The sequence below is a fragment of the Rhinolophus hipposideros genome (genome assembly GCF_964194185.1).
Source record: "Rhinolophus hipposideros genome assembly, chromosome: 1".
NCBI lineage: Eukaryota > Metazoa > Chordata > Mammalia > Chiroptera > Rhinolophidae > Rhinolophus > Rhinolophus hipposideros.
In genome coordinates this window covers 78,344,039-78,362,761 of record NC_138047.1, presented here as the reverse complement: position 1 = coordinate 78,362,761, position 18,723 = coordinate 78,344,039, and the positions used below count along the sequence as shown (strand labels likewise).

At 36.0% G+C, this 18,723-nt stretch overlaps 1 protein-coding gene across 4 annotated transcripts in view; it reads left to right on the top strand.

Annotated features, from left to right (window-relative positions):
• Nucleotides 1-18,723, top strand: part of PPA2 (inorganic pyrophosphatase 2) — a 90,854-nt gene that overhangs the window by 32,305 nt on the left and 39,826 nt on the right. For all 4 annotated transcript variants that reach the window (XR_013993137.1, XM_081045066.1, XM_081045067.1 and 1 more), the window contains 2 exons: nt 4,555-4,641; nt 12,159-12,285. Coding sequence is in view for 3 of the 4 variants with exons in the window: in XM_081045066.1 (XP_080901192.1) it covers nt 4,555-4,641; nt 12,159-12,285 (214 nt within the window). In the remaining variant the exon portion in view is untranslated. The remainder of the gene's footprint in view (nt 1-4,554; nt 4,642-12,158; nt 12,286-18,723) is intronic.

The following is an 18,723-nucleotide window of genomic DNA, read 5'->3' as shown; positions in this document are numbered from 1 at the left end:
TTGTTGGGGTATAGTTGCTCATAGTAATTTGTTAATTTTTTGTATTTCTCTGGTGTCTGTTGTCACTTCTCCCTTTATTTCTGATTTTATTAATTTGGGTCCCCTCTGTTTTTTGATAAGTCTGGCTAAAGGTTTGTCGATTTTGTTTATCTTCTCTAAGAAGCAACTCTTGGATTCATTGATCTTTTGTATTTTTTTTTTTTGTCTCTATTTCATTTATTTCTGCTCTGATCTTTATCTTCTTCCTTGTGCTCCTTTTGCTGTACTTCTTCTTCCAGGTCCCTTAAGTTTAAGGATAACCTGTTGATTTGTGATTTTTCTTGTTTCTTTAGGTAGGCCTGCATTGCTATGAATTTCTCTCTTATGGGATGCCTTCGCTGCATCCCATAGATTTTGGGTCATCGTGTTTTCATTTTCGTTTGTCTCGAGATACCTTTTGATTTCTTCCCTGATCTCATTGTTGACCCATTCGTTATTTAGTAACATGTTATTCAGCCTCCATGTATTTGTGTGTCTTCTAGTTTTTATCCCCTAGTTGATTTCTAATTTCATAGCACTGTGGTCAGAGAAGACACTGTATGATTTCAGTTTTTTAAAATTTATTGAGACTTGTTTTGTGGTCTAACGTGGTGTATCTTGGAAAATGTTCCATGTGCACTTGAGAAGAACATGTATTCTGCGGCTTTGGGGTGCAGTGCTCTGAAAATACTGACTAAATCCAACTGGTCCGATGTGTCAGTTAAGACCGCTGTTTCCATATTTATTTTCCCTCTACAAGACCTGTCCCTTGTTGTGAGAGGTGTGTTGAAGTCCCCTACTATGATAGTGTTACTGTTGATCTCTGTCTTTATGTCAGTCAATATCTGTTTTATATATTTAGATGTTCCTATGTTGGGTGCATAGGTGTTTACTAGGGTTATGTCCTCTTGTCGGATCGACCCCTTTATTATTATATAGTGCCCATCTTTGTCTTTTAATATGTTCTTCATTTTAAAGTTTATTTTGTTAGATGTAAGTATTGCAACTCCAGCTTTTTTTCTCATTTCCATTTGCATGAAATATCTTACTTTCTTCCTGTATGTGTCTTTTGATCTGAGGTGAGTTTGTTGTATCCAGCATATACAAGGGTCTTGCTTTCTTATCCACTCAGCCACCCTATGTCTTTTGATTGGAGCGTTTAATCCATTTACATTTAAAGTGATTATTGATAGGTACATAGTTATTGCCATTTTGTTATTTGTATTTATGGTCTTCATTAGTTAGATTGTTTTCATCTTTCTTCTGTTTACAGAAGCCCTTTTAACATTTCCTGCATTGCTGGCTTGGTGGTAATGAATTCCTTTAGTTTATTCTTTTCTGGAAAGCTCTTTATCTCGCCTTCAGTTTTAAATGAAAGCCTTGCTGTATAGAGCAATCTAAGTTGTAGGCCTTTGTTTTCCATCACTTTGAATACCTCCTATCACTCCCTTCTGGCCTGCAAAGTTTCTTTAGAAAAGTCATTTGATAGTCTTATAAGTGTTCCCTTGTATGTAACCCACTGTCTTTCTCTTGCTGCTTTTAGGATTCTCTCTTTGTCTTTAATCTTTGACATTTTAACTATAATGTGTCTTGGTGTGGACCTGTTTGGGTTTATCCTGGTTGGAACTCTCTGCACTTCCTGAGCTTGTATGTCGGTTTCCTTCACCAGGTTAGGGAAGTTTTCAGTCATTATCACTTCAAATATGTTCCCGATCCCTTGCTCCCTCTCTTCACTTTCTGGTGTTCCTATGATGCGCATGTTGTTGCGCTTGATGTTATCCCAGAGGTCTCTTAAACCATCTTCATAGTTTTTCATTCTTTTTCCTTTTTGTTCTGCTTGAGTGATCTCTGCTAACTTGCCTTCTAAATCGCTGATTCTGTCCTCTGCCTCATTTAACCTGCTGGTAATTCCTTCAAGTGTGTTCTTTATTTCAGTTATTGTATTCTTTAGTTCTAACTGGTTGTTCATTATGATTTCTCTATCCTTCTTTATGTCGTCACTAAGCTTCTTAAACATTCTTAGCATCAGTGTTCTGAATTCTGTCTCTGATAGGTTGGTTACCTCTATTTCATTTGGTTCCAATTCTGGAGGTTTCTTCTGTTCTTTTATTTGGGACATGTTTCTTTGTTCCCCATTCTGGCTGACTCTCTGTTTGCTTCGATGTATTATGTAGATCCCCTAGGGTTCATGGTCTTTGCAGGGTGATCTTATGTAGTATGTGTCCTTATTATTTGGCTTACACCACTTCCCTATTCTCCTGTACATGTGCTCCACAGGTGACCCTTGTGTTGTATACATTGTCCTGTTCACGTTGAGCTTTAATTGGTTTTGGCTTGTCAGTAGATGGGATTCATTCCTAGGCTGACTAGCTGTGAGAATTGGCTATGCCCACAGTGGGTGTTGCTGCTGTGTGAGGGTTGACCCCTCAGATGAGGCTTGGCCCCTATGGGCTCTTGTGCCTGTAGATAATTTCCTCTGGGTGTATCACTTGTAGGTCAAACCCAGTAATACTCTGGTTTGGTCTAGAGTTGGCCTCACGGTGTGTTGAATCTTGTGCCTCTTGGGCTGGGCCCTGGTGCAGGGCAATTTCAGAACAAAGCAAATCAACAAACACAACAGCAGCAACAAAACCAAAGAAAAAACCAGATACACTCACATGTAAAAACAACCGATAACCCAAACTCAACACAGGCAAAAATATCAAAAACACAAAAAAGGGGAAAAAAAGCAGCGCCAGTCTTGGCTTAAGCCCACCAAACAATCTCCAGGTTGTCCTCTGTTGTACAAAGACTCCTCTGTGTCTTGTGCAGGCAGAGCTGGCCACCTGGTATTCAGAGTGACCCTGGGACTGCAGTTCTAGCTGAGTGGGGCTATGGGGTGTGGATGGTAGTTTTTACAAAGTCAGTGCAGTTTCTGTTCTTGCCTGCACATAATGCGCTCTGAAGCACCACAGCTAGCCAGTGGGAGGTTGATTTATTCCCTGTGCCCAGGTCTCCTGAGTCTTAGGGCAATTCTTCCGTAGCGGGGTATGAAGGGTGTGAGATTTCTGAGCTGCTGAAAGCCCAGAGCTGCCTCTGCCACATGCTGTTGACCTCTGTGTGTGTCCTGCACTGCAGCCCAGAATAGGTGGGGGCTAGAAAAGGAGGTGTCTTCCGTCTCCCAGCCCAGTAGTGTCACACTCTTCCCAGCCTCTTCCCTAGGTCACAGCTGTAAAGAGGCTTTTTCTAGGTCCTGAGCACTACAGCTCCTCTGTAATCTGACACTACTCTTCAGTTCAGGGACCAGCTTGAGACTCTGGAAGGGTGGGGGTAGGATTGCTGTGGGTGAATGGGGGTAGAGGCCCAGGTATGGAGTTTGCCTTTTGTCTTTTTTGTCTGACTGAGGGCCCAGCTGGAGATCTCAGCTGAGGTTGCCCCCTGAAATGCTGGATACACTGCTCTCTTAGCAGGAGAGATCAGCTGTGGGACACAGAGAAGGAGCCACCTCCTGGCTCTTGTGATCTCTGTTCTGTGTCCTGGGGCCCCAACTTCCATCCAGGCAGCCGCGGATGCGGCGGCGTCTCCACTCCGCTCCCTTCCCTCTTCCCCGGCTCCCCCGGTTTTCCCACCTTCAAGTAATCCTCATAAGAGTCATTTAGCTGTTCTGTGTGATGAGCAGAAAGTCCTTTGATGGGTTATAGATGTTCAATTTGTGGTAAATTCCGGAGGAGAACTCAAGAAGACCACCTCGCTGCCGCCATTCCTATGACGTCCAATTATGAGACTTTTGGGGAAGGATAATGCCTTGGGGATATTTAAATTGGGTAACAAATTTCTGTTACGCTGCTTTATTCATTTATAAAAGTGCCTATGGGTATATTTTGTAGGTGTTAGGTGGGAGTATAATCTTTTCAGTAAACTAAAGAGTTGACATCTTTTCATGTTTTTGTCAAAGTCTTGAGATTTGATGGCCAAGGTAGAGGGTTTTCTAAATGGAATGAAGTGAGACAAAAATAGAGGTTTTATTTTCTGTGGTAGACACTGTCTTGTTCTTTAGTTTATGAAGGGAAAACTAGATTTCTTTTAGTAGAAGTCTTTTAAAGAACAGGAAGTTTGTTTTTAAACATGTAAAGCCAGACCCAGTGCTGTTTGTTACATTGTCAAAGGAAGCAATGAATGATGATGGAACCAGCAGTTTAGGCACTCAGTGGACACAAGGCCAGAGACAGTGGGAACAGCTGAACTGAAACTCTAAAAGTGAACATGAATTTAGACTGACTAAACTTGGAAGAAGAATATGGGAGAAGAGTACAGTTTAGAAATATCACCCACTTTCAGATATGATTATACAGACAAATGAGAGACAGAAGGAGGAAATAGTATAAATGTTTTAATAATTATGATACTTAAGGATGTACTGTCACTGTTGACATTGAGCCTATACAATTTCTGAGAATTTTCCTTTGCATTATGGCTATCTGTAAAACATCATGATTGTGGAAAGATTAAGATACATTATAGTGAGTATTAACCTGTATTTCTTCGCCCCTTTTTTAGACTTGGGAAGATCCCCATCGAAAAGACAAGAGCACAGACTGCTGTGGAGATGATGATCCTATTGATGTCTGTGAAATAGGCTCAAAGGTTTGTTTTGTAGGCTGTTATTCTAACATGTGCTAGTGTATTCATGTCATAAAATTTCAGTTTTCTTTGGAAGGCATCAGTTTTTCAACTCTTCAAAGTTCTAGCCTGTTAATCCTTCTGATTTCAGTCCCTTTTTGTATTTTTACTTCTGTTAAGACAGGGATTGGTAAACTTCAGCCCGTGGTGGGTCAAGTCTAGCTTACCACCTGTTGTTATCAGTATGCCCGTTCATTTATGTATTGTCTGTGGCTGCTTTTGTAGCATAGCAAAGCTGAGGAGTGGCAGCAGAGACCCTACAGTCCGCAAAGTCTGAAGTCTTTACTGTCTGACCTGTTATAGAAAGTTTTGCTAAGTCCTGTCTTCAGCTTCCTTGCCTATTATCCAGACAAGAAATTCAAGACTGATGAAAGCCACTGGGTACTCTCTTTTTGGGGAGCGTGCTTCCAGGTTGCCAAGTCCTACTAGGAAAAAGCCAAACTTTTCATAGGTCGCTGCTACCCATAGAGTTCAATGTGTCTCTGGTCAGTTCTTTCTATCTTCTACCGCATTTATTGTTAATAGTTGCCATTCTCTACTTTCAGCTCCTTTCAATTTGTTCTCACTCCCAGCAGACTGTTTTCTTTAATCTTGTCTAGCTGAGAGAAACCAGCAGGTGAGAGCTCCCTCACCTTTTCCCCTTAGACTACCAAACTACCTGCGCCTGCAAACATTATTTCTCCCTTTCCTTTTGTTGCTAAGACAGTTGTCTTTTTTTTTGTCCAAGACCAGTACTTCCACCTGTGCTGTACATCCTATCCCTTCTTGCCTCTGAGTGACAGTGTTTTCCGAACCCTTTTCTATTTTGTATTTATAACTTCTTTTTCTTCATTGGTTTCCTTCCATATGTCCCTTCTTCCTCTTCACATGCAGGCATGTAAAAAGAGTTTTCAACACTTATCTCCATCTCCTACTTCCCCCTTGATCTTCAGCCTATTGAAAATTGTTTCCATCTGCCATTATTTTATTGACAAGGTTCTCACTAAGGTCCTTGGTAACTTTTTTTTTTAAAGCCAGATCGAACAGGCCTATTTCATAGTTCTTGTCTGACTTGAATTTACTTTAATCATTTTATACTGTTTACCTTTGTCTTCCTTCTTGAGACAGTGTCTTCACTTGACTTGGATTGTATTATAATATCTTGGATATTCTCTAATTCTGGTTCCTTTTTGGTTTCTTTTGCAAGCTATTTTGTCCTGCCTGCTCCTTAAGGATTGGTTAGCTTGAGGGTCTTGCCCTTGTCTAACTCCTCCTCCTCATGTGGAAACTCCGTTGGTGATCCAATCCTAAGTGTTTCTAGTTTTGCTCTCAAATTAATGTCTCTAGGTCAGACCTATATACTCAACTGCCTACTTCTGCACTTGGATGTCTCCCAGGCACCTCAGACTCCTTGTGTCCAAAACTGAGTTCATTCTTTCTTCCTCTTCTGCTGTTTACTTCTCTCAGGTTCAGTGAATAATGTCTCCTTTTCCCCTCCCTACCCCAGATTCTTAAGCCCAACACTGAGGGGTCATCTTTGATCATCCTTTGCTTTTCTTCGTCCCGTTAATCATGAAATGCTAATTCTATATTCTAAATAGCCTTTAAATCTATTTCTTTCCATTCTCACCGCAGCTAGCTTTGTCTAGTCCTCTATTTTATCTCACTTGAATTATTGCTGCTACTGACCAGTTTCCTTGCTGAGTCTTATTTTCCCCCATCATTTATTCCAGACTCTTTTCCTGCTTTACTCTGTTTGTACTTGCGCCCTGCTTTTTCTGGCTTCCTCTCTTGGCACTCCTCGTTTACACACTACCCTCCAGCTGCACTGATCTTTCAGTTCCTGTAATGCATCTGCTGTCCCTCATGTCCAGCCCTTCGCACAAGCTAGTCCTTCTACGTAGAATGGAACCTTCTTCCTCCTTCACTTTATTTTACTTCCCCCTTTTTTTCTCTTCACCTCCCCCTTGCTCATCCTTTAGATCTCAGCTAAAATATCACTTCCTCTTCGAAGTCTTCCTTTAGCCCCCCCAGACTCTCCCCAGGCTAAGATACTTGCTCTTTGTCATGTGCTTTCTTAGTAGTAAATGGCCTGTTGTTTGTTTCATTGTCTCCTCTATGAGATGGAAGTTAGCTCTGTGAGGATAGGACTCACCATTGGTAGTTTTTAACTTAGTGCCTGGCACATAGGATATGCTTAATTGAAGAAATGCCAAACTGAATTTTTACTTGAATTATATTCTTCTATTTAAGATTAAATCACTTATCCCTGGTAACTCACAATAGAAATTTTAGGCTTCTAGATTATTGTTTAGCAAATAGTTTCCTCTGATTCTTTGTCACTTTGTTTATTTATCATAATATTTTGTTACTCTCTTTTTTCTTTCCTACTTTTCTTCTTCATTCTCCTTTTTTATTCCTCCTCTTATTTTCCTCCTCTTCTTCGTAATCCTCTTTGACTTTCTCTTCCTTCTTTGGCTTTTTCTCCTGTTCTTCTACTTCTTTTTTTCTTTCTTCTACTCTTCTCCCCATCTTCTCCCCCACTCCCCTCGTCTTTTCCTTCTCTCTCTCTTACTCTTTCCTGCAGGGGAGATTCCCATCCAACAAATATTTCTGGTTTTACACACAGATAGGGACAAACCTTCTAGAGTACATATGTGAGACTATAATTCTTATATCTCTCTAGCAGAAATATGGTCTAAATGTTAGCTTTCTCTTACATTTAAGCCAGTGTAGAAATTTATCTTTTGGACATTTTCTCTCCAGAGGGGTACATACTAAAATATGTCTAAAATGAATAGATAAGAAGGAAGGAAGAATATACGTATTTAATGAGAAACTCCTGTGTTCCAGACCTATCTTAGGTGCTTTAGTCACTTTTGCATGTTTTATTTCATAAGTAAAAGTCACTAACATTACATTGATGGATAGGTTTATATATTAGAAAACTCTTATTCTGAGGGTGTAATCCCTGGGGACATTCAGTTTATATTAAGTGTAAATTATTATTTTAATTTAAATCCTTACACAGATATTAAGTGTGAGAGACAAGATTAAATAGAAATATCTTACTTTCACTTAAAATTTTTAAATTTTACTTAAAAGTTCGTCAGTGAGCATACAGTTAATGAGATTGGTGATTGGAAGAAATAGTTGAAAACGTATGTACTCAATAAATTGTACTCAATAAATGTACTCAATAAATTGATGTATGTATGTACTCAATAAAATGTATGTACTCAATAAATTGATTTGACCTAGTGTAATACTAACTTGCTATTGAAAAAATAATCACTCTATGAAAGCTTGATATAGAGATTTTTAAATAAACCTGTTAAAGTTACTAAATATGCAGTTTAAATTAAAGGTTTCAAATATAAGATATTTTATTTATACAACTAATACGTATTTGTTAATTATATGATAACGAATTATTATATAATAATATATAATTAATCTTGCAAGCATACTGTTACATTTTACATAAAAAGCTAGGTACATATTAGGTGTTTGGTACATTATTGAAAAAACATTAATTATTGTCTTTCTTTGTGGAAATGTATTAATTATAAATGGTCAAATGAATATACTTCTGGTTGAATGTTGACTGTAACATTGTAAGGTGTAGGAGAAATTTTTATAGACTGAGAGCTACAAAGCAAAGGATATACACCATAGAATGATGAAAAAATTAAAAGTCATATAAAAGAAGAAATAAAAAATTTAGGTACTATAGTTGCCAGTAAATAAACTATTGATAGTTTAGTTTAGAATTTACCATTTTGTAAGTCTGGCTACTATAAACTCAGTAATCACTAAAATGCTTTTTTTTTTCCTTTCGTTGAAACAGATTTCTTATTTTTGCCTGGTTTTGTTTTGATGTTTGCCCCAAATTCCTTCAATTTGTAGGGTTTCTTTTTTCTCAGCAATATTTATTGTTCAAGAAAACTTTAGTTTTTAGTTTAGTTTAGTAAAAGCAAGCATCAAGCTTCCCTCGCAATCCTGCTTTCCCAGTGAGTCATGTTTTTATCTTTGTTTTTTTCCTCTTTGGATAAATATATAAACATTTTTATTTTGTTGGGCACTTTTTTTCCAGTTTATTTTCTGTTATAGAGTTGATATAGTTAAAGGTTTTCCTGAACATAGCTTTTCGTTTTTAATTGCTTTTGGGATAACGATATGGTAGGCAGAATTCCTAAAATTGCCCCTCAAAGACATCTGCCCTAATCTCTGGAATCTGTGAGTATAATATCATTATCTTGATTATATTATTTTATAGAGCACAGTTTACTTTAAAGTAGGAAATTTATCTGGACGGCCCACGCAGATCCAATGTAATCACATGAGCCCTTAAAAATAAAAATAAGGAGCTTGTTCTGGCTGGTGGTAGAAGAAGTCAGAGGTTCGACGTGTGAGAAATACTGATAGACCGTTGCTGATTGAAGATGAGGAAGGGAAGGCATATGAAAAGGGGTGTAGTAGGCTTCTAGTTGCAGAGAGCTGTTGACATCTGGCAAGTTAATGGGAACTTCAGTCCTACAACTGCGAAGAACTGAATTTAAGTGGTCTTCCTTAGAACCTTCAGCTCAAAGCCCAGCCTGGTCAGCACCTTGGTTTTGGCCTTGTCAGGCTGGAAGCAGAGAATCTAGCCATGTTTGCCTGGACTCCTGGCCACAGGAACTGTGCGATAATAAATTTACACTATTTTAAGACGTTAGGTTTGTAGTAATTTGTTAAACTACAATACAGACCTAATACATAGGGTGATAGGCGTTAAACAGTTTTGTTTTCCATGTTTTTTCTTGTATTAATTGGGTCCAGTTGAAGTTTTACCTCAGAATTCTTCAAATTCTGAATCAGCACAGAACTTTTGTTATACTCCACTATATATTCTTTGGTATATACCAGGCGCCTGAATTGACAGGTGTGAGCTAAGTACATTTAGAACCCAGAGAGAAAAAATACTAGTATCTGTGGAAGACCTCTTAAATTCTAGTTCATGTACCTGTTGTTTTCTTTGCTTTTTGCTTCAAGGAATAAGTGATATAATCTCCATTTTACTGTTGAGAAACCAAGTCCTAAATGTGGGAAGTAATTTGCCTAAGGTTACCTCTGGGAATGGTAGGAAAAATTCAATCCCACATAGCTATTTGTGACTTAAAAATCCTATCTTTTGAAATCTTTCCATAATATCTAGAAAAGTTGATTAATAACCCTACTGTGAATCTGCCTAAAATTTTGAAGCATACATGTGTTTTTATTTAAGAATTTCAACTAATTTTTCCAACATGATGAATTATATGATTCCCAAAGAATTAGTAATGGAATATGCTTTGTGAATTAATTTCCTTGGAAGGGTAGACTGATAGTTTTATAATGGAATTGGGAAAATAGGTTTCATCTTACAGCCAGAGCAATTTATCCCTTTAGTTATTAAGACCTTGGTAATATTTAGTAGACAAGAAGTCAGTACTTAATCGCCATCTAAAGAATAGGTCTTGGTTGGGACTGTGTTCCTTTCGTGCCTGGCTATGCAAGAGTCCTTAAATCATCTGTAAGGAACATGGTGGTAGAAAGCCTCTTTAACACCACATTGTAAATGGGTAAAGTGAAAAGAGCAGAGTTCTGAAAGTTGATAATAGACTTAGAACCACAGATATAGACATTTTCAAGGGTAAATTCCTTGAGGGGTTATTTAGCATTCGTTTGGTGTCTAGTGCTATAAATTAGCATTAATTGTTGAATTGATTTAGAATGAATGGAATTGTGAGGGATTCATAAGAATTTTACTGTTTGTTCCTAAGCATTTTATTTAGAGTTTTTGGGTTGATTGAGTTTCCTTTCCAGTTTGTAAAGGTCATATAACAAGGCAATGGTTTGTCTAATCCCTTTCTGTTGCCTAATGAGATCAAAGAGCATGTATGATTCTGATGAAGCTTGATAATCCCCAGACATACTTCCTGCTTGCCCCAGTAGCCATAAAAGTCTCAGATCTGCCCTTGCTCTTGTGATGTATGAAATTTCAAAGTTAATTTTTGTGAATAAAAATAAAACAAGTTAGAATGTGCTTTTTAAAACTATATGTGACTGCCAGGTTTTCTGATAGATACCCCTGCCACCAAAATCTGCTGGAGGACTCGCCTCTCAGCTTTGGCACTATTGCTGTTTGGATGGGTAATTCTGTGACAAGGCACTGTCCTGCGCAGCACCCCACCAGGTGCTAGTAATACCTCCCCAGTTTGCCAGCCCAGAATATCTCCAGACATTGCCACATATCTTCTAGAGGGCAAAACTGTGTCTGGTTGAGAAGTAGTCATCTAGTTTATCGTTGAGTTAACCAACATAGCCAGCCTTTCATTGTGATTATGTGATAACTTTGAATTTGAACATTTTTGTTTTATAAGGGATCTCCTGGCATGAGGTATGTTAAGTGTCCCTAACAAGATTGTAAACCTTTGAGAACAGGGATCCTTTCTTTTTATTGTATATACATAGTGTCTAATATGGTGCTCAGTACTTAATTGAACCTAAACATGTGAGAGTCCAGTTAAGATAATTGTGCACATTCTCCTAAAAGTGAGATTCAGTGCAATTTATACAATCTTACTAATCTCTTGTGTAAACTGATTACAACTTCCTGCAGATTTATATTAAGACTTTGGATTTATTTTGCAAATGTTCATGGTTTAAGTCTGTTTTTTTGGTCTCAAATAATTTCTAGATACAGAAGTGAGTTTCTTTTTCATATCTCGCTTTCCAAATGTGAAGCTGCACTTTGAATCATGACGGAATGTATTCTGAAGCATGTGTTCAAATTTCAACTTGCAGTGAAATTCTATGGATGACCAAACCTTAAAAATAAAAGGATATAGGAAGACTGCATGCATATAAACTTGGCATAGGCAACTTCAAAGAACCACTGAAATAACTTTTTTTTAGCACATGGACCATCAGTTTTTACAGCATGCTGTTTCTGTTTCTCTTAAATCTTCCTAAAACCTTTTATGAAACCTGTTTTGTCTATATCTTTAACATATTAATAATTCTCTCATTGTCATTTTTTATCTTAATACCTTCTATATTGTAATATGTTACAAATTTACTTTTCACTAGTAACTGAATAATGAGTTTTCACAAAAAGGTGCTATGACACCATTTAAAAGGACTCTCAGGTCTCTTTTTATCCCCAAGCAGCAGAAGCCAGGTTTGTATTACGTAATGATATGCATGGGTTTATTTTCTGTTTAGTGTGAGTTTCTAGGCCTAGTACATTAAATTTCAAGATCTATAAATACCTTCAACATCCAAAAAGTTATCAAGATACTTAATTTTAAAAGAGGTATCATAAAAGGCTTTATAACTGTTTTTGCACTATTTTAAATTATTAAACCTTTTTTAAATTTCAGTCTATAATGCTTTTCATCTTTTATATGGATTTTTTATGATATGTGAGTAAACTTCTCCAAAGCCTTGCAAATGCTGAATGTCTTTGCTCTTTAAAGGTTCTTTCTCGTGGAGAGGTTATTCGTGTGAAGATCCTTGGAGTTTTGGCTCTGATTGATCAGGGGGAAACAGATTGGAAATTAATTGCTATCAGTGTGAATGATCCTGAAGCCTCAAAGTTTCATGGTAAGTCTGTAACTTTCCAGAAATAGAAGTAAATCAGTGGGTTATTGGAATTCTTAGAATTTAAAAGGGACTAATGTAAAATACTATATATATTCGGCAGTTAAATGTATGTTTTGTTTTTTATTTATTTTCTCTCCATGGAACTTAAAGGGCATTCCAGTATGATTATGTCTGAGTTGTGTCATATTGCTAGGAGGAACAAGAGAAAGAAAAGGATGTAGACAGACAAATGATACTTCAAACTGAAAAAATACGTTCTATGAGTTCCCTTCCCCCTCCTCCTTCCTTCTTTTCCTTCCTTTTATTCGGTAAATCTCTCTTTTGTTCATTTGAGTAATGGAAAAAACTAAGGAAGGAGTGTTCATCCAGAACATAAACTGTTTCTACACCCAGTTTTTGTTCTCTTATACAAATGAAGGGAAAGATAAGTGCCCTCTGACAAAATTTTGATATCCCTGAAATTTAAGTTCCAGAAATTGTCTGGTGTGATGAAGAGGTGACTTTCTTTGGAGTCAGAGTTCAATTTGAGTTCTGGCTGTATTGCTTTCTACGTGGTGACTTGGGAAAGATTATTTAACCTTTCTGATTTTTCAGTTTGCTCATCTATAAATGTAGATAATTGCACCTACTTGTGAGGTTGTTGACAGAATAGAGATGATTTACTTAAAGCGTCTGGCTGTTACATGCAAGTGTTGAATGTATGGCCACTATTATTATTAGTTAACCAGGTTTTCCCCCATATTTTTCTAGCCTTTTTCCTTTCAGTTTCATCCTTATTCAAGATCCAGGTTACTTCTAACTCTTAACTCAGCTGGAAACGGTATCATTTCTGAATTGACTGAAACTCATTAACACTATGTTTAACCTCTCTTAATTTATGTGCATTTAAAGCCTTTACTTGCACGTGGAACAGCAAGAGGGATTTTATGTTATTCTTGCATATAATTGAGAAAGGAAGCAGTCTGTTAGGATGAAGTACTTGTAACCTTAGGGTCAAAACTAAAACATGGAACTACAGTTAAAATATGAGTCTTAAGTTCATAAATCATATATATTTCTTGTTTCATTATTTTACCCTGAGTTTCTTTATTATCATATTTCTTACACCTGCATATATAAGAAGTAAGTAAATTTCCAGTTTAATATTAACTGTTCCTCAAATGAGAACTGATAATAAAATGGTGCAATAGCCAGCCAAAACAAATCATTTTTGAAGTGGCACGCTAAAGTAATGAAACTACTAAGGGATGCCCCTTAAAACTGGAGATCTGAGAGACGGAATGAAACTAGTCTTCAGGCGGAATAAACTAGTTGTTAGCTTAATAATGTTGGAAATAGGATTTAACATTTTAAACTTTCTAGCATATGCCAGGCACTGGTACCTGTCTAGTACATATTATCATTATTATTCATTTAGAGGCTGCTCTAAAGGATTTAAATAACGTGTCCAAGTTTGCACACCTGGTAAATATTAGAACCATGATTTGAACTCATTTCTATTAGATTATAAAGTCCATTATCCATCTGCAGTACAAGTCATACTTGATTGTAGTCATTTATAGTATTCGTAGCTAGAGGTATTGAAATCAGATTACATACGCAAAGTATCTTACTCCTTTTTGAGTGGCCTAAAGCTTAAAATGAAAAATTTTAGCTCTTTTTTCACTTTATTTCTCTTTGTACCCAGTGACGGTGACTGCATTTAGTCATCTTCTAAATTCCTTTTGTGTGTGCTTGTACAAAAAAACATGCAGAAATATTGAAAACAGGACATGCAGAAATATTGAAGCTTATTTAGGTTGAGATGAAATTATCAGACTAGAATAATTAAAACAAGAAATTATTTTTAAAGGAATACAGGATTTTCATTCCACTAAAAGGCAACTGTATGTATTATGTTCATTATGAAAAATACAATTCTTCATACATTTTTAAAATCGTAGAATTAAGAGATGAGTTTCATTGACATATTTTGCTGTAAAATGGTATGTTGACATTGTGTTTTGTGTAAATTTCCAGAATGAGTAAGGTATGTTAGAGGGTAGAAATTTCCTTTAACGATATTTGCATATTGTTCACACTGGGTAGTACCATAATTACTCTTATATATCCAGATTTTGTAGAATAAGTTCTGTAGTTTTAAGAGTTGTGTTTTCTTTTTATTTCTCTTTCCTGTTACCGTCACATTATTATAATATATTCAGCATATTTTTACTGAATTCTGTCTTCTCGCTTATTTTACAGTGGCCTAAGGAAAAAGTAGATGTAGGCACAAGTTGAAAGACTGAAGAAATTGTAGTATATATATATATATATATATATATATATATATATGTATGTATGTATGTATATATATATGTTAAATAGTAAATCATAGAATACTTAGGTGACCCTATGTAGCGGCTTTTATTTTTAACTTAAACTCATTTTAATTTTTATTTATTGCATCTCTCAAACATCACCCAGCTGTTCTCTCAGCTATTTCAGATAACAGACAGTTTCTTGCTGCTTAAGTAAATTTTAATAGACAGAAATGATTCCTATCTTACCTTTTTTGGTTCACTACTTAGCATGCTGTGTTACTTGGTTTTCAGTAGCACCTGATACAGAGGCGAGTTGGAGGGGCTGAGACTTGAGGGATGCTCAGTAATTGCAGGGGTTGAAACTTCCTGAATTTGCAAAGAAAATTTTAAGTTTATTTAAGAAAAAGCAGTTCATATGATTTGACTACAATATTTAGTAGCTTTCTGTTGTATCATAATATTCAATTCATATTTTGAAGGTATCTAACTTATAATTCAGGAGGAGCTTAAGTATTGTAAGCACATGGCTTATTTTATATGATGTTAAAATAGAACCTTGGCAGGGGTGAGGAGGCCTCAGAAATAAAGGAACCAACTTCATGATTATGCCTCTTATAAACAATATGATTTTATTGTAATAAGAAAAAATTACAATTTGATTTCATGTGATTGAATAAATATTAGCTAATAGATACTAAAAGTTTGGTGCTATTTTCTACTATGTATTTTTGAACATTAATCAACTATATTTAATGTTAGGTCAAGTAACTTTAAAAATTTTTATTATGTCTCCCACCCACATTTACCTTCTAAAATTACAAACACAGGATTTTGGATGGTATTTTTTTTATTATAAAAAAATAATATACTTGGAAATAAAAATTCAGAAGTATAAAAGAGGTATATAAAATGAAAAGTAAAGTTCTCCTTCCCACTATTCACCCCCAGGAGTACTTCTCATATCTTCTTCCCCATAAGTTTTTTAGTTCTTTTGAGTGGTTGCTTGTCTTCTGTAAACAATGTGCTTATACCTCTGTTTCTTAATTTATGTCTTTCCTCTGTTGACTCAAATTTCTGCTTTCATTGATTAGGAATTAAATTCTTATGCATTAATTTTGTAACCATGTTTCTTCTGTTATCTTACTAATTCTAAGTACTACACTTTGAGTTATAGTTGTTGCTACATTCATTTTAAACAATAGCTGTTGGCTGCCCAGGGTAGAATTGGCCATTGAGGTTTCTGTACTTCTCTCTTTCTCTGTCCCTTACCACCCAGCTTCTCTCAGCTACACTCTTAGTTCTACTGCATCAAAATTTACAATGTTTAAGTTCTGTTCTTTACCTATAACTGTTTTTCATGTGTTGTCTTGTGAATCTGAAAATTGAAAACTAATAAATAGCCTTTATAGTATTTATGTGAACATTATTCACCTAGTTTATCATCCCATATATTGAATGGTCGGTTTTGGGCAGGCTGTTCTGAGCCCTCTGCATAACCATCATTCTGGGTTTCTTTTCATTGCCCTCCTTGGTTATTAGGTCTATACTTTCTTAGATTCTTTCATGTCCTCTTTGTTTTCCTTTTTCATTGTTGGCTGGTGTACTTTTTCCAAAATTTTTTACAGAAAATGCATGGAGATTGATTCTCTGAGTCCATATATGTCTGAATATCTTTTTGTTGGGGATGGGGGGGGTCTCCTTTTACTTAAATAATTTAAAAATACTTAATGCAGTAACTTTAAATTACTGTGCATAAATTTAAATTTCTATCATAAAGGAGTAAGTGATTTTATAGCAGTTTAAACATGTTATCTGTACTTCTTGGCATGTTAGATCAACAGGAGGAAGGATTAAAAACATGTACCAAAGGATAGCTCTCTGGAAATTTTTTTTTAATTTTGTAGTTTTCATGTGTAATATGGAAACGTGTAAAGAAATTTACTATTTCCTATACAATTTTATTGTCATTTAGACATTTAAAAAATAAATCCCTCCTACTGAGCTCCACTACCTTAAGAAATAGCTGTTTTTTGACATGGTCAGTACCTATTTTTTTTCTTTTTTGAGAACAAAGAAGTCTGTTTTAATTTATAGACAGGATATTCTTCTGTGTGTGTGTGTGTGTGTGTGTGTGTGTGTGTGTGTGTGTGTGTATGTGTATACACATATTTGCCATATTTAAGTTATGATTCGGCAAGGAAGTTTTATGGTTGTTTTATTTGTTATGAAATAATGTCTTTGATCTAAATAAACATATGTACAGGCTTTGGTAGACTATAATATCCTGTTAAAATATTTATAGTTTTTAACTTTGACGTGACTGAACTAAAATTAGCAATTGCATCAGAGAACATAGTTCAATTAGAAAGAAACTGGTTGCTGGCTGTATTTCTGTAATTTCCACATTATGTTTAAGTCTTTAAGTTTTGCCTTCTGAAACTGGACCACATTATGTTTAAGTCTTTAAGTTTTGCCTTCTGAAACTGGAATCACCACTGTGAAAATCTGGAGGGGTGTGAGGGGGGAAGCCTAAGTAACATTTGGAAACAAATGTCTTGTACTCCCGGATAGAAAATTGGTCACACTGGCTGGCTCATTAAAACTTGGAGAGTGCTAAGACCATTTAATGCACTGTGATTAGGTTCTAGACCCTAATGCTCTAAACAGGACCGTAATGTGAAAGAGTGAGTACGACTCCTAGGACACCTCAGTTGTTACTCGAGAATGCCTTGGGGAATAGTCGCACTTGGTTATGACAGAACCAAGTTCAGAGCTTTTAAAGAAGATTTTATAATAATTAACCACCTTCTGTAATGTAGAGCTTCACATAGTCACCAAACAGATATTAGAGCCTCTTCAGAACTGCCCGTGATGCCTAAGGATGTTATGTCAGGTGAGACGGTAAGTTAGGCTTAGAAGCTACCTCAACTTTTAGAGCAATAAAGATTTCTTTTGATTGGTCTTTAAATGAATGAAAACTATTGTCTATTGTCTTATAATAACTATTATCTGTGCAGTGATTTAAAAATTAAAAATTGAAATCAGAACAGCTATACTGATATAGATACATTCTGGGATGAATAAATTACATAAATAATAAGGGATTTATTTTAAATGAGGCAGTGGAGACTTCTTCACAAGCCAGCATTGTATTTGTCCTAAAATTATAAGAATTTATATGTATTTCCTATATAGTAGTCCCTCTTATCTTATGTTCCAAGATCCCCATTGAATGCCTGAAACCATGGATAGTACTGAACCCTATGAATACTGTTTGTTCCTATACAAACATACCTATGATAAACTTTCATTTATAGGCACAGTAAGAGATTAACAACAATAACTAATAATAGAATAGAAAAATTATAACAATATTCTGTAATAAAAGTTATGTGAATATAGTCATTCATTCAGAAGATTCCTTGCTGAAGTCTTCATGTAGGCTCAAACGCTTTCTGGTGTAACATGTTGCCATCCGTTGGAATACATTTTCTGCTCATGTCTCCCAGCCACAAATTTAATGCCTTTTCCATCTTAACCAAACACTTATCATGCATTGTGGCTGTAACTTGAGCAGTTTGAGGTGCAATAGCAAAAGTAGCATGGATTTATTTTTCCTTCTTCACAATTTCATGGATAAAAGATTCGTTCTTACCATAGATCTTAACAACCTCAGCATACGATTTTTTTTTCTTTCTTATTAAATCGAGACTGTTTACTTTTTCACTTAAAGGAAGGACTTTGTTGCTACTCTTTGGTATATCCGAATTGCCGGCATCACTACTCTTACACTTTGGGGCTATCAATCTGATAACTGAGGACAATCAATCTGATAACTGAGACAGGTACTAAGTGCCTAACAGGCAGGGGTCGTCTACAGCCTGGATGTGATAGACAAAGGGATGATTCATGGGATGGATTAAGATGGCAGGACATTTTATCACGCTACTCAGCATAGCGAGCAATTTACATTTCTGAATTGTTTATTTCTGGAATTTTCCATTGTAATATTTTTGGACCGTGGTTGACCAGGGTAACTGAAACTGCAGAAAGTGAAACTATGGATATGGGGCCTCTGTTGTCTTGCAAGACAGGAATATACATGTGGAAACAATCTATTTGGCTTAAATTTTCA